The 25472-nt window shown below is 41.5% G+C and overlaps 1 protein-coding gene across 4 annotated transcripts in view; it reads left to right on the top strand.

Moving 5' to 3' along the window:
* Positions 1-25472, top strand: part of znf385a (zinc finger protein 385A) — a 55683-nt gene that overhangs the window by 29708 nt on the left and 503 nt on the right. For 3 of the 4 annotated variants that reach the window (XM_085259702.1, XM_085259703.1, XM_085259705.1), the window contains exons 2-7: positions 3671-3822; positions 9233-9343; positions 14828-15002; positions 21170-21529; positions 24781-24965; positions 25228-25320. In XM_085259702.1, coding sequence (XP_085115828.1) covers positions 3671-3822; positions 9233-9343; positions 14828-15002; positions 21170-21529; positions 24781-24965; positions 25228-25320 — 1076 coding nt within the window. The other variant, XM_085259704.1, reaches the window with a different exon arrangement.

Genomic DNA, 25472 nt, shown 5'->3' with positions numbered 1-25472 from the left:
TGGGGGAGGCAGGATCAGGAAATACAAAAGAAAGGCAGTAACCACATTAATTTGCTCTGATCAACCATCAGTTATGTGTACTTGTATTTTCAGTTTTGCCTCCACTTGTTCAACCCCAAACAGAAACAGCTTTAGGGATTAAATGTGTCACATGGTGAAGCAGGAATGAGGGTCATTTATTAGTGCGTATGCATAAACAGACTGGTATTTACATAGCACCTTTCTGCTCTAACTGAGCACTCAAAGCATTTTCTTTTGCTACAAGCCACATTGACCCATTCATACAAACATTCATCTAATGCTTTTTTCTATGCATTTAAGCATTTCTCTAACTAGCATGCATAAACTCACATCTGATGTATGAATGGGGGGCAGTTCAATATCTTGCCCAAGAACACTGCCATTCAGCTACAGGAGGAGTCGGCGTTACCTGCTGTTGTATTTATACAGTGTAAGCATGGGTTTGTGGCCATTTTTAGTATTGGCACATATAACTACTTGGAGTGGTGCTTATTTTCGTGCTGTCTCTTGCCCTCAGTACTGTTCATAACCTAGACCTAACTCGACATTCTAATCAAGGTACAAAACTCGTGATGGTCCTCACAACAAGTGAATAATAAAGGCTCATATGAAGACAAACTCTTCAAAAAAGCCTGCAAATCCAAGCCTTCTGGCAGCGTCCCACAGGCTGTTTATGAGCTCTGATTATGGCCCCTGTTAGCCTGGTAGGATTCCTGGCATGTCAGAGGGTTTAACAACATCCAAATCACTGTCTGAGTTCTCTCAGCTCTTCCAGGCAGCCCTGTCTGTCAATTTCTACCACACATACACTCACACAGAACAGGCTCCAACAGCCACAAGGGAGTACTGAGGAAGGGAATATCAGACTACAGTGAGCAAAGATCCTGTTTTGTCATCACTTACTTTTGCATGCTGTAATTAGTTTTACTAATAACAGTACACATAACAGTTCTTTGATGAACTGTGAAGGCCTTTTGCGATTTAAAGTAAATTGATTTGTTTTTCTTTTAGTCATTTAAAGGGTAGAAAACGCTGTAAAATGCCAGTCACAGACAGCCAAGTTGCTTACTCTGTTTGTCCTCCTGTCTACAACAAAAAAAAATTATATATGTGTAGTATTTGCATAGAAGCCATTAGAGGAGACTTCTTGTTATTACTCATTTACAATTTATTGTTTTATCAGCTCTGACTTCATTGAAGTCTGGTCCGTAAAAGCCAAGTGGGAGCACTTAAACACATGCACTTGTTTACACACTGCACATAAAATGCCCATATGTTTGCGAAAATGCATTTGTGCACTTGCCATACTCCTGCACCATATAACAATTTGTTCAGTTAACATTGTAAGGAGATCCCCAGAGAGAGATTAAATTAATGGGATAAATATATGGTGCAGCCACATTTATGCACGCTGACAAAACACACATATGTCTTGGGCTCAAGGGCCAACTGCTCTTCTTGCTCATGTCTGGTCCACAGCTCCATTCACTTCCTTGGATTTCAGCTCCTTGTGCTGCTGCAGAGACGCGTTTTGCCCTCCACTCAGCCAATCTCTCTGTAAGCCTGCCAGACACTGCCTGACCCGCTGCCAGTAACGGTCTCAGTGTTCAAGGACAGACTCGCTGGGGAGCTGCAAACATTACTGCTGTGCAATTTCAGCTAACAGAGTCTCACTCCATACAAGCAAAACACACATTCACACATGAACTTGTACAAAGATGCTAAAGGAGACGATGTATTGAGACACGGCACGACGCCATGATAAATGCAGTGAAGAATCATTGTATTAGTGATGCAGCCCTGATAGGGGACAAACTGGCTTCATCAGTTACTTCTAATCCTCTTTCATCAGAAGAAGCTACATTCACGAGGAGTTTAGATTAAAGGGTGAACTCTGCATGTTTGCAAGTGTACATATTTAATTAGGAAAACTAAAAAACCTGTCAGTTTTTTTAAACCTAATGTAAAATGAAAGAGTTTAAGATTGCTGAGTCAGACTGCACCAGCTGGAAAACCAGCAGGCAAGAAGCCTCAAACTTGTTTCACATGTTGTAAGAATAATTGTGTGGTTTTGTGCTTTCATACACGTGTTTGCATGTGTATATGTTTGGTTTGTTTAGACTAGAAAATTTAAATGCTTAACTAGAGGTAATGATGCAGTCCTCTGCACCTCGAGGCCTACAGATGCGTAGCAGAAGGCAGCTGAGACAGCACTTTCACTCCAGCCCGACAAAGTCAATCCCCCCCGCTCTCTCTTTCTTATCCCTTTCTCTCCCACTCACTCTAATCCAAACTTCAGCGACTCCATCTGGTAACATAGTCTTCAAAGCAGCAGTCATAATATTTTCTCTGTTTACATTCAGTTGACATAAAGCTTGATGAAATCGCAGAGGTGTCAAATAATGCCCAAATTAGCATGTGGAAGTGTGGAGGAAGGTAGAAAAGCACTGCTGTGGAAACCACGGTGAGGGATGGCAAGTAACAGAGCAAAAAAAGTAGCTTAGAGCAATCCCGAAAAGGAGAGCGGCAGAGCTTTAAGTCTCGGAGGAATTTGAAAGCCATAGAAATCCAGTTGCGGATATTAAGAGGCTTAATCTAAGAGCTTGCTGAGGCTGAGTTTTGCTGTTTGGGCCCCATCACTATCATCCTTGACAGAGGTTAGAGAGGAGACGAGAGGGAATAAGGAGGAAAAGGAAGAGAAGCCAGATGGGAGCAATGGGGAGAATAGGAAACTGCATATCATTAAGGCAGCCTCACATGTTTCTTATAGGCGAATTAAATATTGCGTGTGTGTGTGTGTGCGCGTGTGCATGTGTATCTCTCTGTGTGCAAGGGTACCCTTGCAGTAGTTTTCTTAAGTGACTGCGTTTTTCGATTTCTTTAGAAATCCAGCCAAATGAAGTATGTGGTACTTCTTCTTTCATTCATACTATAATTAGACTCAACTAAGTGATCCAGCTGTAGTGCACAACACAGGATGACATAAAGCAGCGCTGCCTGAGATGGAACTCATTATCATCTAGCTGCAGATGTCTCCCAGGAGAGGAGAGAAGAAGAGAGCACACTGGCAGACAGGTGGATAAGAGGAATCCCCTCTGCCTCTGTGGCATCCTTTTCTTCCTTATGGCATTCCTGTTTCGGGGATGTGAATCATTCAGTCCACAAAACCCTCAACATCATTCCATATGTATTAAAGCAATGTCACACTTTGTAGATTCAGTCTTGCCAACACGTCTGGAAAACCAGAAGATCTGTGCAGCAATCAATGAAAAGCCCTTAACTGACCAAATGCATCTTTTTTCCTCACTGTGTAGAAACTGTATGCTTCTATGGGGCGTCACATAGCTTTGTTCTGTCCACAGAGAGATAATTGCTTTTGCAGTGAAATTATACATTATTGTGCATTTTGGAATTCACCTGCACCTTCCAGGAAACAACTGTACACAGCCTGTTATAAAAAGCACATGTTTTTGTTGTTTTTTCCCTTCCTCTCTCTGTCTCTTGCTTTAATTTGTATTCTTTATATCACCTAAAGACACTGTTTAAATTCTCTGTCACACATTTGAGTAAACACACCCCGGAGCCTGGGCTCATGAATGCTGGAAAATACCGTGCATACTTATGTATCTCTGTCTCTTTCTGTGTTTAGGAGGCATCAATCGAGCTGGGGCAGCAGTGCCGACATTCTTACGGACCCCCACAGTGATCCAACCCCACTTGGACATGAAGCCCTTCCTGCAGTTCCCAGTGGAGACCCCCCCTCCTCCACACAGCATGAGCCTCTTCCACAACTTCAATACGGTAAGAGTTGCTGCAGACAACAAGCACAAACACTGCAGCCTTTTAAGTCATCGACTCCAGCGAGAAAAACGCGCGACGCAAAATTGTAAATGTTGTGCTGGGTGCTGGAGGTTACCGCCGTTATGCTTTAACTTGCACTCTTCTCTACGTACAGTTTTGAATGCAATAGTCAGCTTTAAGATATGCTGGAAACAGGACTATTTTCAAAGCCGTAAAATCGTAGCCATATAATTAAAGAACAGTTTTAAGGCCATCCCTATAACTAACAACATCAAACGCCGCAGTTTGTTTGATGTAATATTTTTTTTCTTTTAAAGGAGAGGAGGCTTCCTGTTCCTTCTACCTCAGGCATTTAGATTAGACCATAGAGACATTTACCATTTCACCAACTCAGCATAATGTGGCACCTGCTCCTCCAGACTCCGCTGAAAAATGTCAACACATTTCTCATCAGCAATATGCAAATTCACTGAACTGTATATGTACTCTACTGGGGCAATGCTATTTGCGGACCATGGCTTCAACAGGGTTAAGTGTCACCCTGGTATATTTAGCTGCAGTCTGCAACAAGACAACATAATAACCTTTCACTAATTGGAAATATCTGGCATGAGCTTTGACTATGCATGGCCCTACAGGGATTGTAACAGGAGTCCAGACACTCTTAAACACATTTTAACAATATAGTCATTTTAATAGGCCTCACCATGACATAAGTGGAAGCATTTTCACTACCAAACTGCACTACACCCAGCAGACATGCATTAATTGAGATACTGAGATTATGCAGGCACTCGGTTTCCATTCTGGCCTCTGTTAGCGTAGCCCTAAAATCATTCTTGCTTGATTTTATTTCCTGTCTTGCTGCCTCTGCAACACTCCCTCTGGACTTCCTCTCACCTATTCTGTAACGTCCATCCGCTCACCATCCTCCTTATCAACGAGTCAACTAGGTAGGAAGGCCCACAGGGACACTGTGAATGTTAATAGGTGTTCCTGCTGATGACTGCGAGGTAACCGTTAGTGCTGTTTTACAGCTCTGTGGCCAGGAGATGGGGCCATAAGAGAAGCTGTAAGGGCATTCTGACCTTACAGCGTACTCATAGTACATTCAAAAGCATGAAGAAATGACTCACTAATATATCACTGTTGGTGTTTGCAAGGAGAGCTTCTGTTGCCTGAAGTGTATGACATAATCTCACATTTTATTAGATATGCGGCATGTATGTGGTGTAAATATGCTGCAGATATGAAAACCGCTTTGTTTGCCCCTATATGAGGCTCTGTTTTAACGTTTTGCTGGGATATCCTAGCTTTACACTTTCCCAGAGTTTATTATGTTCAATGTAGTGCTGTGAAGATGAGTAAATTTATACAGGAAGATCTAGAATAAGAGAGTAAGTGTCCACAGCTCCATTTAGATCTTATACTGTTTTGTTTTGGAGGTTTTTATATGGATTGTTAGGCTGAACTGGGGCTATTTCACATAACATTTCAAGTGCTTTTGATGTTTCCTGGCGCTTTTCTGCACCATTGCACAGTAACACATTATGATCCACAAAATATCTCAATGAAGGTACAGCACTGCAGTGAGCTGACAGCTAGTTGTTCCATCATTCTGCCTTAATAAGTGATCTGTACTTCACATTGAGGGTTATTAGCCCCATAGCGGAGGAATGGCCTCTCCTAAAGCCATATACAGCTTTTAATAGTCCTTTAATGTGATTTGTCCTCCACCTGCCTGTCTCGTGCAATATGCCTGTAGACAATGATGAGGCTGAATTATTTATCTGCATCAGCTGGTACTGATACAGACATAAAACTGCTCATAAAACTCTGAGTAAAACTCAGAGTTGTGTTGCCTGCACTGTTTGCTGAAGCTACACAATCACAAGACTTCTTGGTCCAGTATAATCATGTGCAGTTGTTGAATCTTAACTACTATATATATCTTTTCTCACTCTCCCCCTAACAAAAATAATTGTAGTACAGCAAGACATGACTAATAGCTCATTATCTAAACAGTACACATTTATGTTTTGTCCAGCACCACATGTGGCCCTGTCATCACTTTGGTGTGAATATGTCACATCCAATAAATATTTGTCTAGCTAGAGTTTCATGCAAGTGTGAGTTCTGGGTTTGTGGGGGAGATGCCGGCTACAGTGGTGGATGACGACATTCGATGGATGGTGTGAATTAAAGATGGGAATTGCTCTGCCTCCTCCAGTTCATCAGGACTGTAGGCCTTCCACTTTATCATTTCCTTTTATCAGTGCTCGCATGTTTTTCTAGCAGCTTGAAAGGACACGGCTGTGGCGCTCTTGTACACCTGAGTCACATGTGAACCTCAGCTCTGGCTCATAGGTAGTAAAAACAAAACTGAACTTACACTGAAAACCTAAAGGAAGCCTAAACAGCAAAGTCAGGAATCAAGAAGTTGATTAGCTAAGAACCTGACCTATGAGCATAATTGATAAAAAAAACTGTTATCAGTAAATTATTATCAATATCCATACCAAGGCTATTCAGCACTCCTAGAAGAGTGAGAGTTTGGCAGGAGGAGAGTAGGATACATAATCCTGGGTGCACATGGGCAGACTGACAGACCATGGGGAAGAGAGGGAGAGGGAGAGAGGGAGGAGAAAACTGGAAAGCAGAGAAGGAAGTGCATTAAAGTGGAGTGTGAGGCAGAGAGGGAATGTAGTTAAGAATAGAGGAGGAGGAGACTGAAAAAAGGGACAGGCACTTGTTAGGTCATGTGTTGAAAAAAGAAGTAAGGGAGAGATTTCTCTTAAAGCATCTCAAAAGAGAAGCAGACGGTGTGCTGAAAGGAAATAAAGATATCGCAGCTACCAATGCTTCACTAGGCATAAGCTCAGTTTTTGTGAGCTAGTCTGTATTCAGCGTTGACCACCTACCAAACAGGCTGAATGAGTAAGGATAGTGCACCACAAGCTCTGAGCCTTGCACATGCTGAGACCCAAACACATACCTCGGCCAGCAGTACACACACAGGAGGACCAATGCAGCTCCAAGCTTCTACAGACAAAGAGGAGATGAAGGTAAGTACCTAAAATTCAAAGAGCTTGTCACATTTTTGTCGGTCCAACTGTGTCTTAAACTGGGCCAGCTTAAACGTAATGCTGAATTTGTGCTTCAAAGGCTGTTTTCGTCTGGCACAGTGTGGACCTTACTGTGACTGTCACAATGGCTCTACTGAGAGTCATGCTGTAGTGCACTCTCCCCTGGTGGGTTTTAGCTGATCAAACGAACTAAAGAAAGACTAACTAAGACCGAATGGAAACACAGTAAAGAATGGGAAGAAAATCAGAACTGTAGAAAATGAAAGATGAAAAGAAACTCTAGAACAGAGGATGTTGGTGAGTTAGGACGTGTGTCATTGTGCAGTGTTGGATGATGCTTGGGTGATATTTGAGTGTTTGGAGTTTTAAGGCTGCATGGAGCTGTTGACATGACTGCCGAGTGATGCTAAAGTCAGCGGTCTGCGGTCTGTGTGCTTTGCTTACCTCACCACATTCACACAGCTCCACAATAACATGAAGTTTCCATTATTTTCCCAGATAAATGTAAACTTTGTAATATGTTTGATTTCTATTTTTTTATGAGAATGTACAGTTACAGTTATGGATGTTCACAAAATTATACGAGCGAGTTTTGGAAAATCCCTCTGCAGTTACATCATAGTGCTCTCCTCCTATTTCATGAGAACATGTTTTGGAGAGCGTTTGGAGAAGAGGCCATGCGAGCAACATTCCAAAGACATTTGCTGGCAGCTGGACTGTGTTTTCAACAGCTGAATTAACTGGATGGGTCATAACTGACCCACACCCAGACTGGTGGAATGACTGCGGAGAAGCCCATGATTCATGCGGTTACGCCACCAGGCAGGTTCAAATTCTTGCTAAACTCTATCTAGTCTGGGTCACATTATGGACACTGAGAGAAAGAAATTTTTCTACACTTTGGAAAGATTTGATAAAACACAGTGTCACTTTTTAAAAATTAATAGGAAGCTTAATGCAGTCCTGGTGTGGAAGTTTGTGCTGGCTAAAGCTTAGTTCTTGTTGTTTAGATGTTCACACAGTAAACATTTGTAATTGTTCAATATATCTTCCACCCCCACCCCAGCCCTCCCCATTAATCTGTCCTCACAGCCAGAGCAGCAGAGCTTTCTTTATACAGTTTCTTGGGAGAGAAACAGAGACAGTGTTGGAACGTGGAAAAGAGATAAGCATGCTTGATGTGAGGATGTCCAACTTGGGCCTCTTTCTCTTTCCCTCCAACTCTCTACTCTTCTTTTTTTCATTCGCTCACTCATTCTCTCCTCCAGATGGTATGTTTCTGTGCCTTCCGGCCACAGCTGGGTGGCTGAAATGTCTTGAGGCTCCTCCCCTTGATCTTTTATTTTTCTTTATTTTTGCTTCTTTTTGTTGGGAGTTGCCAAGCAACGAGCACTGTGCAAAAAAAACCAAACTTATTTGAGTCTAAGTAACAACAATATTTGTTTAAGCCCCTTCTATCCTGTCCTTCACTCCTCGGGATGTTGGATGAGACTGTGCCTCTCAGTGTAACAAGGCTTAAAGAAAAGCTTAGTAAATAGTCCAAAATACAGTAATGAATCAAAAGTGAGTTATTTTGCATCTGCCTGGCACTGCATTATGCTTTCATTACTCTTGGTGGACACACTTGAACGTTTCCTCGCTGTCTTTTGAATTCAAAATACAAAGTTTTGTATCCTTTTGTTCTTCAGGCCACGGATTTTTTTGCTTCATTCTTCTTGCATACCCGCGCCGCGCACTGCTACATCAGTCTTTGTTTATGATTGTTGCTTACTTTAGCTGTAGACAGTTGTCTGAGGCTGAAATATAAGCCAGCCACTGAATCCAGAGTAATGCTAAGGTCAACCAACAGTGATTGCTTGATAAATTCGGCTTCAAACACAAACAGTCCAGTACGGGCCGGGTCTTTTGTGTCTGGGACAGAATTTATACGGGCAGCTTAACTACTGAGGGCTGCTAAGCAAGTTAGTTAAATTTATACAAGGTGCTTAACACCACAGAGATGATGGATGTCCCAGCTGAAGCAATTAGCACAGGGACAGTATTATACTACAATGTAGTGAGGATCCAGAACCATCAGATTCCTAATCGTGGGGATGCAACAGGTGTCTCGGTTGTAGCAACAAACTGTCAACACTGCTGACCACTGTTTGCTGAAGTGAATTACAGATATCATCGAACAGACTCTGTAACCGCTCTTTAACTGTGAACCTTATGCATTCTGCATGTGGTCATTTTGGTTTAGTCTATTGCACGTTATGACAGCTTGGCCCATTGAGCTGTGGCACCAGTGTGAATTATAGCTGCTCTCTGTCTTTCACTCGCAGATGGACCCGGTGCAAAAGGCTGTGATCAACCACACATTTGGAGTTCCTCTGATCAAGACCAAGCGACCAGTCATCTCCTGTAACGTCTGCCAGATCCGCTTCAACTCAGAGGTAAATAAATAAATGACGACACACACACACACAACATCACTGCCTCTCATCTTGTTTTCATTTTCTTTATGGCACTGAAAATATTTTATTTTTCTCCAAGTAAGAATCAACCTTTTATTTGTTTCGGAGGACTGTTTGTCCTGGTTTGCTCCCCCTGGAAGCTGGAACTAACAAAGCGGATGTGGTGCGTTTGTTTGGGTTATGTGTTGGCCGTTGCGACCTGACTGGAATTTAATTTGTTTTAAGGCAGCAGTAGTGCACTGCAGCACAGAGGCTTAAGCGGTCCTGACGAATGTGTGAACGAGGAATAAAATTCTGTTGTTCATCAGTACTGATAAGTTTGATCTTAAAGTTGTAGATTTCCATTTCTCTCTATAGAAAATATTAAACTTTAAAAAGCTTAATTAATTGGGAACTCCTAATTGGAATTTATTTGCACGTTATACCCTCGGGCAATTCGCAGACACAACTGATGACAAATTAATGAAAGCAAAAAATCATATGGAAGTATTTTATGAGTTGTGATGCCAAATATTTTTTCTGTTTTTTCCTTTTTTGTGTCAACAAATAGGATAGACTCATGACAAAACCAGTACCAAATGTCATATGTGTAGTGTATAATTTGGCTGCAATACTCCCTATTCAGTGTTGCAGACTTCAGGGCCAGGGCGTTCAACCATCCACAATACACAACATTAAGGAGTGGGTCAGGGCTATATATACACATCAGATCTACAATCATGGTTTCCGTGTGGTCAGGGAGCTGCAAGGCTGTAATCATGAAGCTTCTCTTAGCCAGGATCTGTCCTGTATATCTTCACAAGAAACAGGAAACAGTTAACTCGAGATGTTTATATAATGGAATACTTTAAGACCCAAGGATTGAGAGCCAATACTGACTTTTAGTTAAGATGTGTTCTTTTGTATGAAGTTACAATCAATAAAGAATCTGAAGACTTTGAATATTAGATTTTATATTTAAAATATTGCCTAAAGAACAAGAAGGTACTTGCTGTGAAGAACCTAACCTGCTGTCCCCTGAAATCATATGAAGGTTAAAATTTAACCAAAGCAAGCGCAATTATTTAGAAGTATGCAGGGAGCATTTCTGCTTGGAAGCCATGTTCATGTGTGAATGATCTTTACACCAGCACCCTGCAGAGATTAATTTCTTCTCTTTGTCATTCACTGACGTCAGCTTGAGAGTGGTATCTGGCGTGATCTTCTCTGCTCAGGGAAAGGTGACTCTTTTTCCCTTAGTACTATATCAGTGTTTAGTGCAGTGGTGTGCGTTGCAAAGTTTGGGAGATATCAGGCTGTAGAGATGTCTGCTTTCTCTTGAATCTAATAAAACAGATGAGCATTTGGTGGTCAGAGAATCAAAGAAATACTTTTCTTTTCAAATCCAGCATCAGTATTTTTCTCATTCTGGGTAGGTGGATGCAGGGCCTGTGTGGTGGCTGTAGTTTGGAAAAACACAACAAAGTTTATTTGATGGCTACTAGAAAAAGATGTTGTTACTGTCAAAAATATGCAAAGCAACTAACATTGCCAAAACTCAGCCGCTCACCCCAAAATAACGTAAATGGATAAACAACACTACAAGCCAAGTAAAATATGTGTTACGACCGATTCAAAAGCCACAACATAAAGTAAAAACTGACAGAGATTGTAGAGCTATTGTTTAAAAATGACATAAAAATCTCAGCTAAAGCTTACAGCCCACAATGAGAAAAAAAAAGTCTAGTCCAAGTGGACCTTGGGGATGCCTATGTCCACACCTCATCAAATATACAATAAGCAATAAGCAATTAAGCCCTCTGGCAGTATTACTGCAAGGAGAGTAGATAGCAGGGGGATATATCATGTAAATTTAATTCGGCTATATACTGTCCCTTTAATCGAGTAAAAGTCTTGTTAATAAGTTAGTGTTTTTCCAGATCAGCTTTAACTCCCATTACCTGGACAGGTAAAAACATACTGCAGTACATCATCAATGTCAGACTTGCAGTCTTGCCCTAGGTGTGACTCCCCATCCACACTTTTTGCATCTCAGGCGTACAAGGCTGATGGGGTGGGTGGGCGAGTGGGCAGCGTGGACAAGTTATTGAATGCGATCACTTGAGAATGAGGCAATGTAGGAGCTTTAAATTGAAAGCATAGGTGTATCTACTAAAATCTCAGGCGAGTTTGAATCACAGCGATCTCGTCCCCAAGGTCAAAGTTTCCTTAAATTCTTGTGAATGGGATAAGTCCAGAATGTGGCTATTTAGAACTTTTAAATTGATACCATTTATGTATCTACTGGGAGAATGAGAGGAATACAGGCAGATGCCAGTATTTTTGTTTTTATTTGGAGATTATGTATTCTCCAAACACGCTCCTTCCGGTTGTCATCTATATAGGTTCCTCCAGTTCTGCAAGCTGTTCATTCTCGTTTACGTGCCCCACCCTTCCTCCCTCCTTGTTCTCAATTCTTTGACTTCTTCATTTCTATTTAGTGCGTGGGGATCTGCCGGGCCCGGGAGCCATTGCCAGTCCCCTTCGAGGCCTTTCACCAAACCGCAGCTCGATTCATGTCAAAGCATTCACTTACCTACTAAAACGCTGTCAAACCTAAAATGAGGACGTGGGCCTCTGAGCTAGTGAAATCAAATTCAAATGAATATATGATGGATGAAGATAATGCAGTGAGAAATACTTCAGGAGAATCTGATGTTGCATTCTCAGCTTCATTTTCAAGCTCGGGCACTGTCCTTGATGTAGACATTCTTTTCCTTTATCTGCCACATGTGAGCTGAAAACATTTTGGGTCAAAGAAGAAAGCGAGTGGGCTTTTTATGGAATGTCATGGCTACTGTATTTGTCTTGCTTTACCTCCTGTCTCCCACCCACGTTCTCTTCATTTCCCACATCATTTTGCCATCATTTCTTTCATCCCATATGATCATTCTCTACTGTCTCTCTCTCTTCTTTTGCCTGTCTCTCTCTCTCCAAAGAACCTTTTCCCCTTCTTGCTGGCTGTCTCCCTCTCTCATGCTGCATTATTTACTGTGTGGAAATGCCCAAAATTGCCTGCCACTACTTATTATAAGATGCATTCGTCAAGGGCATGGATTAGTGTCTGGCTCTGACAGCCCCAGTGCATGTTGGGAAAGTGGTAGAGAGGAGACTTGAAGGGGAGGGGCAGGAGGAAAGGATAAGGGGGGAGACAGTTTGTGCCCCATTGTCTCTGCATTGTGTGTGTCCGTGTAAAGAACTTAATGGTGGTTTATGCAGAATAACCTTGATGCCACGCTGCATTAGTGACATCACAGGCTCTGTGGAGCTGCATTGACCAGCGTCACAACTGCTGCAGTATGCTGATATGCATCTCTTATTTTCATCCGCTTCCTCCCTGCTCACGTCACGTTTATCTTTTCTCCTCCAACCATATTCACTTCGCTTCTTGCTTGCTTTTTGTCTCTCTTTTCTTTTTCTCCCTCTCTTCCTATTTCTTCCTTTAGAAATGCAGCTCTGCAGTAGCTCTGCTTTAATAACACAACTCCCCCCTCAGAGTGATGATCATGTAGGAAAGCAGTTGTTCACTTCAAACTCTCTGCATAATGAAACACATGCATCACAAACTGGCGTGGTGCAGTTTTTATTCTCTCTGAGATTTGTGTCTCTTTATATCCTTTCCATTCTGAGAGCAGCTTTTTTTGCGTTTACCTTCTCTGACTTTCAGTTTCCTGTGCTTCCTTTTCCCTTCATTCTCCCTCCCTCCTCTCCGCCCAGGACCTCATAGTGACACTCAGCTGCTTGGTAGTTGATCCCTTTGACTTGCTGGGAGAAGTCAAGAAAACCTCTGTGCCCGCTTTGCCACGCACTGCCATATACCTTTTAATCTTCCCACATTCCCCTCTTCATCATGAGAGATTACTTCTCTTTCAGCAGTCTACACCTCCACCCCTTTCTGCCTGCATGCAGCTCTCTCCACCTTGATCTGTAGGCTTTGCAAGTGCAGGTCCTTAAGACCCCTTTGACAGGGTACAGTTACAGCCTGATGTGTCATCCTGGTTTAAAAGAAACATGTGATCTTCTTACTTGCTTCAACCAGTGCTCAGTGTTTGCCATGCCAGCTCGTTTGATAGATGCTGCCAGGCACAGGCACACACTCCCACAGACACACACAAAGCAAATATAGACAACAGGGTTCGGTAACATTACTCATCACCCCCTGCCTGTTTTGCCGAGCCAGTCTATCGCCACACTTGAGCCTCTGGTCAGCACGATGTCCTAAGTGTCAGTCAAATTCCTGAGGCAGCTGTCAATGACTCATCCCTGGTAACCAACTGTAATCCTGCTACTTAATAAATATCTTCATCATTGGTCCCTTGATGCAATCGTTTGGCCGACACAGCACGTGCCATGGCACATCAGTTCACTTCACTTACAAGTGCAGTACTGACTGAATATGTCTGTATCAGCAAGTAGCTACTTATTTTTTCATAGTTGGACACATACTGTGAGAGAGGGGTGATGAAAAAATAATCCTATATTTGTGTGAGTGTGAGTGTGAGTGTGTGAGAGGGAGTCAGTGAGCCAATGAAATAACGTGTGTTTCTGTTTTATAGTCACCATACTGTGAAGCCAGACAGCTATGTATAGCAACCCCGCATCACATACGCCGCATTTTACCCGACTTCCAAACATCTGTGCAGTAACACAGAGGCTAGAAACAGACTCCCATAATGTCCCATATTCTCTTCACAAATAACTCGGTTGTTTACTCAGTGAGCAAACACATTAGGCAGTAGAGAGCATGTCATCAGGAGATTGGACACAGTGACTTCCATAATAAATCTCTGCAGCATTTTTTGTCTTTGCTGGAATGCCGGCTGAGCGTGCAGATCCTTATTTTATATTTCCTGCCAGATATTAAAGACAACAGCATTGATGCCGTGTAGTAAGATGATGTATATTAAGATAAGATAAGATAAGATAACCTTTATTAGTCCCACACGTGGGAAATTTGTTTTGTTTTTTTTCTCCAAGACTGTGCAAATTCTATAAGAAAGGGAAGAAAGGGAAGGCTTAGAAATGGACTAATGCGCCCTCTGGGCTTATATGGCAGTTTCCTGATCCTTTAGTTAGCAGGCATGGCAACTTCAGCCAATCCTCCACATAACCTATACTGTTAATGTTTCAACACACACCTTCATAATTTGTTCTTAATTCAAATAAGGGGACAAAGAGGGCAGGCAGTCACTTCATCATTGCATCTCTCTTAATATCTTGCATGTAATCTATCTCTCTGTTCACTGCCTGCTGCTCATCATGACTTTAGTCCCCAGAGTATATTAAATATCGTGCTGTCATAATGGCATGCATGCATGCCAGGTGCCACACCGAGTCTAATTCCACCCTGTTATATACCTGGGCATCTTGGCATCGGTGTTCACTGATGAAATAACTTGTTTTCCTTTCCATGCTCTTCTTTAGAGCCAGGCAGAAGCCCACTACAAAGGGAACCGCCATGCCAGGAGAGTCAAAGGCATCGAGACCTCTAAGAGTCGTCCTCAAGAAGGAGACAAACCTCACACCCTGCCCCCCACCTCCTCCCCATCTCCGCCTGGAGCTCCTGGCGCAGCCCCAGACAGTGAGCCCAGCAAAGCAGGTGAGAGAACAGAAAACTACTGCCACAAGCAAAAACTGGGAAAAGGCTCGGGAGGAACCTTGTTGAAATAATCATTTCAGTCCACGCAGGATGTTCGGCAGCTTATGGTCTTTGTCAGAAAATGAATGGAAAAATATGCAAGAATAACAAAAGTGTCTAATCACAGTGGCTCCGCAGCGTATTGCTGTTTTTATGAGCATCTCGTCTCTATTTGTCGTCGGATTTAGCCGCAGCACATCTTATAGTAGACAGTGCGGTTCCACAAACTGCTGAGACTGATAATGACTGTCCCACCTAAAATCTAAAAAATAAACATTTAATTTGGAAGATTAATAGCTGAACACATTTTTTAGTTGCCAGTATTGGGGGAGTCTTTTAAGTATAATTGTAATGAGAGTTCAGATGAAAATGTTGAAATTCAGAATATCGGGAAAGTTGCTTTGACCTTTAGGAGTTGGAAATAGCTGAAGCAATAAGTTCAAATTGCCTTTACTGCCTAGTCACAAAAACATATATTATTAAACCTAATTGAGCCTTCAAGCTCAAGTAGGCAGAATTATACAAAAGGAAAACAACCCCAACAAAATTTGAAAATAGACTGCCCTCCTCCTGCAGCTCTCCACTCTCTTTCTCAATACCCCGCCTAATAAAAGTATGTCCAGTCTGATAAAAGACAGACTTTTGGCTTCATGTGGGATTCAAGCTCTGCTTTTCCTCACCTGATCAGGTCTGAATTTAATTGGCCAGAGTCTTTCATAATGGATTAGTTTTTTCAGACAAGAGGATATTCAGGAGTCTATTTCCCATTCAAAACAATTACAATATGCCACAAAGTTTGTATGAATTTTCTTTTTTCCACTGACATCCAGACTATTTTGGCTTTTCCCAACTATGCTTCAAAACTTTTGGTCATTTAAAAAAATCCTTTTCAGTCACAGTAGGGTGTAGTAGAAGTAGACCTCTTACACTGAAATCAAACATGACATGAAAGGCTGATCGAATCATCATTACTGTGCCAGAGTTAATCTTCTGTGTTAGTCAAGATAAACAGCAAGACTTTATTTAGTTGTTCAATCTAAATCTGGTTTGTGTCAGTCCATTTAGTCTATGAGCAGGAGAACATGGTATGGCAACATGGCAGTTTCTCTGCATCAACCGCTCTGTGGTGTGTGGTGTGTCTTTGTACAGTAGTAAGCTACTGGGAGGTACCACACCATGTATACCACATTCAACATAGACTACGTTGCCTGACCATCCACTTGTCAGTAAAGAGTCCTAAGACTGATTAAGACAAATGAATAAACGAAAATCTCATCCAGCCTTTAAAAGGACAGAAACAGCAGCTGATCTGACTTTAATGAAAAGTAATTAACTGTAAGCAGATTAATTTATTAGTTAATATGATGCAAGGCGTGATCAAAGCAGTGCAAGATCTTTCTTTAGCAAAGGATCTTTAACTTTGTTCCCGTTGTCTTAGTCTTTCCTTTATCCCTCTGGTTCATCTTTGCATTTCACAGTATAATTTAGAGGCTGGGTTCTGTGCGCGTCTGCCATTCTTCTCTGTGCACCAAACATTTCCATTCCCTTAGTGCCACCACTCTGGTCTCGGATCAAACGCCAGCCAATGAACAGACCAGTCGTGTTTTGGTGACATTTACAAAGGTTTCTGTAGCCTACTGTTTACCAGACATTTCCACCTTATTGATGGGAGGGCACAGAGCAAACACGATAAATTAAAAGATGAAACTCAGGTCCAGAAAAAGCCTCAATACAGCATGCCAGAGCGAAGAAGCAAAGGTTTTCACATTTCAGTGTCTCTTTCTGTCCATGAACATAACACTTAAGGTTTTCTTATAGTTAGTCTCAGGCAAGTACCAAGGCCAGTCCTTTGTGCTGTCTTCCCTCATAGGGGATCTAAGGTCAGCTAAGATAAGTCCTCATTAGTGAAGCTTCCTGCAGTGAACTCCTAGATCATGAGAAGCCGAACAAGCTTGCAATGATCGAGCTCTGAAAGTAGCAACATGTGAAAAATGCCTTTTTCCAACCAAGGGTCTTTCTTGTGACCTTGGAACCTTGCCTCTTCCTGATTTTTTTGCATGCTTGTTTGTGTGTATATATGTTCGTGTATGCATGCCCTGAGTGTGATCTCAGTGGTTGGGTGGGGGGGGGGGGGGGGGGGGGGGGGTCTCTCGGAGGAGAGCCAGATGTCCATTTCAAAACTGGGAAACTACTGTCTGGGGAACAGACATTTTTTTGGGCTGTGGAGTTTTGGTGGAATTCACCTCATAACATAGAGCAGTATTTGTCTTTGATGCTGAGCAACATTTCTTATCAACAGCTTCTTTGTTGCTCTCAGATTTCATACAATATCAATGTCATTTTAGACATTCAGATAGTCTGGGCTACTATCAGATATATCGTTTGTGAAAAAGAATTCACCATAATTTGTGATTAACATATCAAAAACAGAGTACATATACAAACTTGCTGAGGGCCGAAACAGTGATAGGTTATTCAATATTGTTTAAAGAGTGCTTCTTGAACCTTACAGATTTTCAGAGCAGGTCGTGAGTTTTACACCAGTCAAAGGATATGTGGTTAGCGTTGTCCCCAAAAAAGGAGGCACTTGGCTCTGAGAAATTTGGACTGGTGAGCTGAGGTTTGGCTGAGCCTGCAAGTGATGGAGAGCCAGCTGTTGTACTGGAGAGAAACTCTGGTCTTCCCTCCTTCCTTCCTTTCCTCTTTCTCCCTCTGCCGTCTGACACTCCCATCCTAATGAGGGGCTCTGTTAAAACCACCCTGATATTATAGCACTCTTTGGTCCACACAAACATTCACAGGCGCACACACCCAAGGTCAATTAAACAGATGACTTTCATGTGAGGGTTCAAATTGCATGGCTATGAGGTGACTGTAGTATTGAGTTACACTGAGCTAATGTTTGCTCCATCCTCTGTCTGTTTATTGTTAGCATTTGAGTCTAATTGAGGAAATCTGGGAATTCACAAGCTTTTTACCTCCTTTGTGAATTATTTGATGAAACTGCCTGAAATAACAGTACCTGATATGGGATGACTGTGTGGGTGTGTTTATGTGTGTGTCCGTGTGTGTATGACTCAGGGTTCGGATGCAGGCCAGACAGGGAAAAGGCACCCAAATGCATTATGAATGTGGCTCAACTCTTGTAAGGCCAGCATTGAGTTTCGTAGCTCGTTAATCATTGAGAATGGGCATGATGGGGGCAGTGGTGACACTCAGAGTCATCCTGCTTATGGCACACATGTAACACACACACAAAGAGACAAACCGCTCACACTTAAAGTCAGTACACTAGTCCTGCCGTAAACCTCCTGGCAGTTTTGCCTGACAAGTAAGATGATGACTTATAACTCTAAATACTGCAAGCATCTTTTTATGGGGGTGGGGGAACATTGGATCCATGAGGGGGGAGGGTGGGGATTATATTACATTAGTTTCTTTTGGCATTTAAAGTAAACAAAGCAAAAGTATCCCTGTGTAATTTTCCACCTACACACAACAGAATCATACCAACAATAACTCTCTTGTTTCAGTAAATAGACTGGTTTTTATATAACGCTTTTCTACTCTAAGTCAAACACTTTTTTACAGCTTGGCTCATTTACCCATTCACACCCATTTAAACAAGCACTTTTTCCTCTGCTTTTCCTATGCAAGTGCTATCTATCATTAACACATATTCATATGGGTTAGTTTCATGCCCAAAGATACAGTCTGGAGACTGTGCCAGGGCTCGAACCACAGACCACCAACCACCAACCTTCCGATTAGTAGGTGACCTGCACTACCTCCCAAGCCACAGCCACATACATGCAGTTTATGTGCTTTATATATGGTGTGTAAACATCACGCTGTATCAAATAATATTATATCAGACAAAATAAATGTTCACACTTCAGGAATAGGGATTAAGGATATGGATTGAAGAAAACACTGTATTAAATCCTGCAGCTTAAACAACAAAACTTTTCCACATGGACAGCATACCATACCAGCTTTAATTTCCTGAAGTGGATCAAGGCAATACAGGCATAGCAGGCCATAGTGTAAAGCATCTGGATTGAGTTATCCTTCTGTTGACCTCTCCCCATGAATAACACTGTCTTCTGTTGTAATTTGAGGTCAGCTAGCAGAGAGAATGGTCAGTTAGCCAATAGAGAGCCAAGTCTCATTAGAGAGTATCCTGTACTCTTAAACAATGGAGTAACTGACAGTGGGAATCTTGGGGTAAGAAAAAATAGCGCTTTGTATTGCTACCCTGAGAGGATGTTTCATGATTTAAATTTTAGTCAGTAAAAATGACATAAAAATATTTAATATAATGAAATATGATTTTCAGTGGATTGTGAATTGTTTTGGCCTGGAAGCCTAAAGGGGGAAAAGTGCATGACACATTTACCGTAGTGCTGTGTAAGGTGCAATAGTGACTGGATGTTGGTTTGGTGTGGCAGAACTCCAGGCCATCATGGATCATGAAGTCCCTCATTACTATTTGGCCAGCCAACACCATTCCCACTTGATTTTAACCAAAACCAAATGTTATAGATGTGGATTTGGGGTTTGTTTCTTAACATTTCTTTGCACAGACACGTGCCTAAGTGTGCATAAAGCTCATAACAGTGCGGATAACTACTTTGGTTTTTCTGTTATGCTGCCTTTTTGCACTTACAGGTACAAGCTCTTAACTCAGCTTAACATGTTCAGTCAGTGCTGTGAAAAAGTGGGCATATTATGAGTCATAAACCTCAAACAGCACTTTGATCCAGGACTGCTTTATGGGATCCTCAATGCCACATAGAGCTAGAGATAGTCCTTTTTTTCTTCTTTTTAACGGAACATCTGTTTGAGAAATGCTCTGTGCAGCCAGCAGCTCTGCAGCTGGAAACTTCCAATCTGGAAAGAGAGGGAATTCTAATCTTGGAAAGTAGTGGAATGGAAAGCACTTACAATGGCATCTTCATGAGAGATGATGCAATGGGGTAGCCAGGCCAGAATATACCAAACAATATAAAGTCATAAGACTAAAAGTGGAACAATAGATAAACATATCATGGTCTCTGTCATGTGAAAAAATCACATGCTCTGTGAACGCATGATAGAATCTATAAAAGGAAGTTAAGCAATTAGAGTGAATTTTTGTTTTCTTCCCAGAAAATATCATATATCATCCCTTTAGTACCCTAATCCATAGAGACCTGGTTTTGACGCTGTATCCTGTGGAGTGGAGTTTGGAGAAAGACCTTATAGTCCCTGCTAATGAGGGTAGCTCTGAATACTCCATCCAAATTTAGATGTCTTTCTTCAGCTAACACTGAGTGCTTAGTGAATGCCGAAAGCTCAAAGGTATGTGGGTGGCTAGTCCGAAACGTATACTGTATATAAACATGAACATGTGCAGTGAGGAAGCTATAGAAAGAAAATCAGAGGGCATGGAAAAGAAAAAGTGAGAGGAGCGCTCACTTAAAGATATTTTCTTTGGATTGCATGTATTGCTCGTTGACAAAGCAAATGCCATTATTACTTCTATCCCAGCCAAAAATAACGGGGGTGGGACAGAGGGGAAAAGCCAAAACATGCTCAGGTTCAATTATCTGCTTCCTTGGAAACATTTCAATAAGATGAGCCCACAGCACTGACAAATTGACTTGAAAACTTCAAAAAGCTTGGAAACATTAAACGCTTGCCCATCCGTTCTTATATTTGGGTCATATGGTTTCCTCCTCTGATCTACTTTATGTGTAACTCAAATTAAAAGGAACTCTTTTGACCAATTATGGGTTGCAGTATAGGAAATAAAAAGCACTTCTAAATGTGCTTTATGCGCTTTATGTTGGTTGTTCTGATCTATAGAGCAGACTTTGGCTTCCATATTTAATTGGGAGTGGTAGGGATGTGGTTACACAGAGTTTCCATGTTTTTTTTATTGCTGTTTGACTTGTGAACTCTTTGTTCTTCGTAATCATCTTTATTTAGTTATTTAGTTTTACATTTAATGTGTTACTTTCAAGCTGGGGTAGGCTCCAGCTATGGTAAGGATTAGCAGAAGACAATGGATGGATGGATGTGACTTTCATTATAATTTCCTTTGTTTTTCTGTTTTGTTTTTGTTTGGGTTTTTTTTTTTTTAGATGAAACACGACCTATGTCACGGATAAATGGACCCTTACTGGCACCGGGGCCCCTTCCACCTCTTCAAACCCCACCTACCCCACCCATGGACTCCCCTGTGCCATCAGTGTGCCCTCTCATTCCCACCCCTACTCCTCCACTGGTCCCCCCGACCTCTTCTTCCCCAGGCTGCGGGAGCAGCTTCACCAACTCAGAGCAGGTTGGATCAGGAACCCCGGTTTCAGGAGCCGTTGGCATTTCGGCTTCAAACAGCCCATCCAACCCAGAGACCGAGGAGGACAAGGCCAAGAAGCTGTTGTACTGCGCACTGTGCAAGGTGGCTGTGAATTCCTTGTCACAACTGGAGGCGCACAACAAAGGTCAGTAATCTCTGAGCAATGATATGCTGAAATAGTTGAGCTTTCCTGAATTTAGCGGGAAATACAGTCATCTGGAATTAACTGTGGCGCCTTTCTTGTTCTGATGAAGTTTGGCTTGGATTCCTCTCTGTTTGCACAAGCCACAGTGTTTTTGATGGAAACAAAATGTATCACATCCTGCCTGGACTTTAGCCAAGAAATACACATGCAAACACTTGCAGAGATGTTGTTTGGAATTCCTAAGGAAGAAATTAAAAATCACAAAAAGTAGCAAGTCTAAACAATTTGTTTTTATTTTTCTTTTTTTTTGCATTTCCAGATAATCAACTGAAAGAATTGCTCAGTTTGTTGAAAGCCCAGTTTGAATTTCACTGAGGCTGTTGTGCACTTGAATTGGCAGCTATAGTTTTGTATATTTTACAGTGTGTAAGAGTTGTCTTTTAAACAACTCCCAAAGTATCTACTGAGTTCCTGGAATTATCGCAGTAGCCCTAATGCAAATTCAGTAATAATGAGAATGATGATTAAAAACACATTACTGAGTTGTTGTAGCATCTCATAGGTACTAAAACAGAAGGTGTTATGTGAAAAAAATTTAATTTTTGAAGACTTTATGTTATAAATTTACACTCGGTTTTATCAAACCTTAACATATTTAGTGTATTTAAAAATGGCACTGGTAAGTTTCTTTGCTTTTGTTAATTTAGTAGAGAGCATTAAAAGTATACTAATTAGCAGATGAATCACTTTAATATTGACATGCAAGGATTGCTTGTTTTCAAGGGTCATCTGTACCTCACCTGTGTCAGTCCAGTCTTTAATACTGGAATCCCAGCCATTGTCAAGCCTACGTTCTTATTTTACTCTTGGCACAATTAGTGTAAATATACCTTCCCCGCTGAAAGATTCGATTTTAGCAGCGGGGAGCATCCAGAAGAAATGTGATGTTTAAGGTGTTAAAACCACAGCATGAATGAGAAAATAAAAGGAAATGTTGGTTATTGTGTGGGTGAGCTCACCATAATATGGGTTTAAATATTCTGTCAGACGGCTTTCACACGACAACACTTTCATGGTTACATATACCTCGAGGAACTGGCTGCATCCTATAATCCTTTCTGCACTGCATACTTGGATAGCTGCTGCATGTCTCACAGGACAATATGTATGTGCTGGGCTTTCTATCTGTCTTATGGGAGTATAGTATATGCACATGCACATGCATGAAGTACACTTAAACTTCACCACAGACAGAGGCCCCAAATAAACCTTATAAAGGACTGACTCCTCTCTGCTTAGAGTACTCTCAGCCTGAGCCGGCTGAGTCAGACATGAAAGCAGGTGATAAATGCTGCACTTATAATATTGCCATAGCATTCACTAATATGTATATATTACCTTTTGTATATTTTGGAAATTCATATTTTTTGACCCTCTGATTACTAGTTTATCAATTTCCCAAAAACACATCAGTATTTTTGTGTTGTATCTGTCTGCAAGAAAACATTTGCACATTTACTGTGTTTATAGTATTAAAAAAGATCATAGACAGCTTAAACATGATCCTGGGTCAAAGCCTGCTGGCACCCAGTGGGCTCCAGAGTTCAAACCCTGAATGACTAAAAGTTGAAATAGCTAAAACTGCATGAGGAAAGCCATCTGGAAACAATCAAGTTCACTCATTCTAAAAATCAGAGCTGTGTGTATTAGCAGGGTTCAAAAATGGAAGCATATGTCACACAGACACCCAGACATGAACAGTGTGCGTGGCACACCATGACCTGCCCAAAACCATGAAAACAGGAATAAAGATTTGTAAGTCATGTTACTTCATGTAACATTCATGCAACAATGTTGTCCCCTTTTGTTTGGTTTACACCCTGAGTCAACTTTGCAAAGACAAAAAAAAATTCCACTGGGCCAGCCATTGCCAGACCAAAATAGAACAAAAGCAAAAACAGGCACCCAAGAGCACATTTTTGGCCACAAGCAAACCTTTCTCCACACTGAAGCCCACAGCCTCCATGCTCCCCACTTCCACCCCACCCAGATGACTTGTCCAACTTCTGTAACCTTAACACTGTTCAAAGGGAATTTAGGGAGTGGGGCAAATTAGTATTTCAAAGTCAGAGCCAAAGACAGTTGAATGCTGTTTTTCAGTGTAGTGGAGCATTGCAGTAAAATGGAGTGGGAGGTTTCATCCAAGTACAAAATGTGTGATTATTTAATGAGAGACTATTTTAGCACACACAATAATATGCAGTATGCAAAAACATATTTCTCTATGATGTCCTTTTTGCAGCTGCAGCTAGTCGAGGACTTGTCCAAATGAAGAACATATTGTTAATAGGAAATTAGCTTTTTATTTATTCATTTTCATTTTTTGACTCATGACTGAGTAGATAACGTCATGCCAAATGGGCTCTGTCGAGCAAACATCTAAAGGGGCTAATCTGTTTTTATGTCAAACGGCTTCATTTCCGAGAAACGGCTCTAGGAGCTTCAGTAATATATGTCTGGTTGCTACAATCTGCTATGTAACCTGCCCTGTTTCTTTGCTCAGCAGTGTTAATGTTTGGAATAATACTGATCTCTTCAAACGGTACAAAGCAGGGTGCCATGCTCTTACAGCATAACGAATGCCTGATTGAAGAGCCATTTAAAGAGCAGACCAAGCCTGCATCTCATAAAAATGTGCTCCTAAATTTCCAAACACTGACATTTATTGTCAGTATTTTTTAATGTTCTATTAAAGGCTCAGTGATTCACGTTTTCATTGATAATGCCAGATGTGGATCATGGATAATGGATGTAATATTGTACAGTACACACTATTTGGCCTTATCCTACGCGCTCCACTGAGTTAAACATCATGAATCACTTATATTATTAGGTTATTATTAGAAAGGCTTTGAGTTGACCTTCCCGATCACTAACTGCACAGATGGGTGACTGCTGCCCTCCTGTGGGGAAAGCTTTGCTCTACAACTTCAGGCAGAATTCATTCTTTCTGTTGTGCTGTGCTATGTGGTTATTCAAGCCAGTGGATTGTAGTTGTGGTTGTTTCTTTTTTTCTGCCATGATGTGACACTTTTCACTGTCTTTGTTCTGCAATGTTAACTACAGAGAAATTCTGTCCAGTCTCATTTTACTTCAGACAGGTGGAAGCAGTATGTTACAATTAATGTTTCGCTGGCACCTTATTATTTCATTTTATTATATTAGCTTTTAAATTCTTTCTTTCTGTGCAGGTACGAAACACAAAACTATCCTGGAGGCACGGAGCGGGCTGGGCCCTATAAAGGCATATCCTCGCCTGGGCCCCAAGCCCAGTGGAGAGCAGGGAGGAGGGCCGGTGGACCCCAACACTCAGGAACGAACCTTCCACTGTGAGATCTGCAATGTGCGGGTCAACTCTGAACTGCAACTAAAACAGGTAAGGTAGCAGTGGATATATTTCTGTACCTAAAATCTAAAGATTAGACAGGCATTTAGATTTGATTTTTTTTGTTAAGCACAAGATCAATTCAGTGGTCAATATTCTAAATTTTACATTATGTTGTTTTATTCATGTTTATTCAAGTTAAACAATTGTGTAATTACATAGCTGTATTTTTTCATTATGTTTTCTCCAGTCAGTGTCCATGGTGTAAGGCAATAGGAAAAGTAATGCAGTTTGCTGTGATCTTTATTTTTAGCACATATCAAGTCGAAGGCACCGGGATGGTATGGCGGGCAAGCCTAACCCTCTCCTCAGCCGACACAAGAAGCACAGGGGAGCTGATCTAACGGTAACATTTTACTGCTGATTTTTAGCTCCTATGACAAAGCACACCTGAACTCCAGAGATCAGATAGCCAGTGATACTTAAGGACATTAAGGTTGTGAAGCTTTGGAGTTGGTTTGATCTCCACAAAAGCCCATCAGGTGTTCTGTCTTCATC

The sequence above is a fragment of the Mchenga conophoros genome, linkage group LG20 (assembly GCF_057382185.1).
Source record: "Mchenga conophoros isolate Kocher_MC1m ecotype Shallow Benthic linkage group LG20, M_conophoros_male_GT1.1, whole genome shotgun sequence".
Classification (NCBI taxonomy): domain Eukaryota; kingdom Metazoa; phylum Chordata; class Actinopteri; order Cichliformes; family Cichlidae; genus Mchenga; species Mchenga conophoros.
Note: the sequence above shows the minus strand (reverse complement) of the source record. Positions and strands in the feature narration are given on the sequence as shown.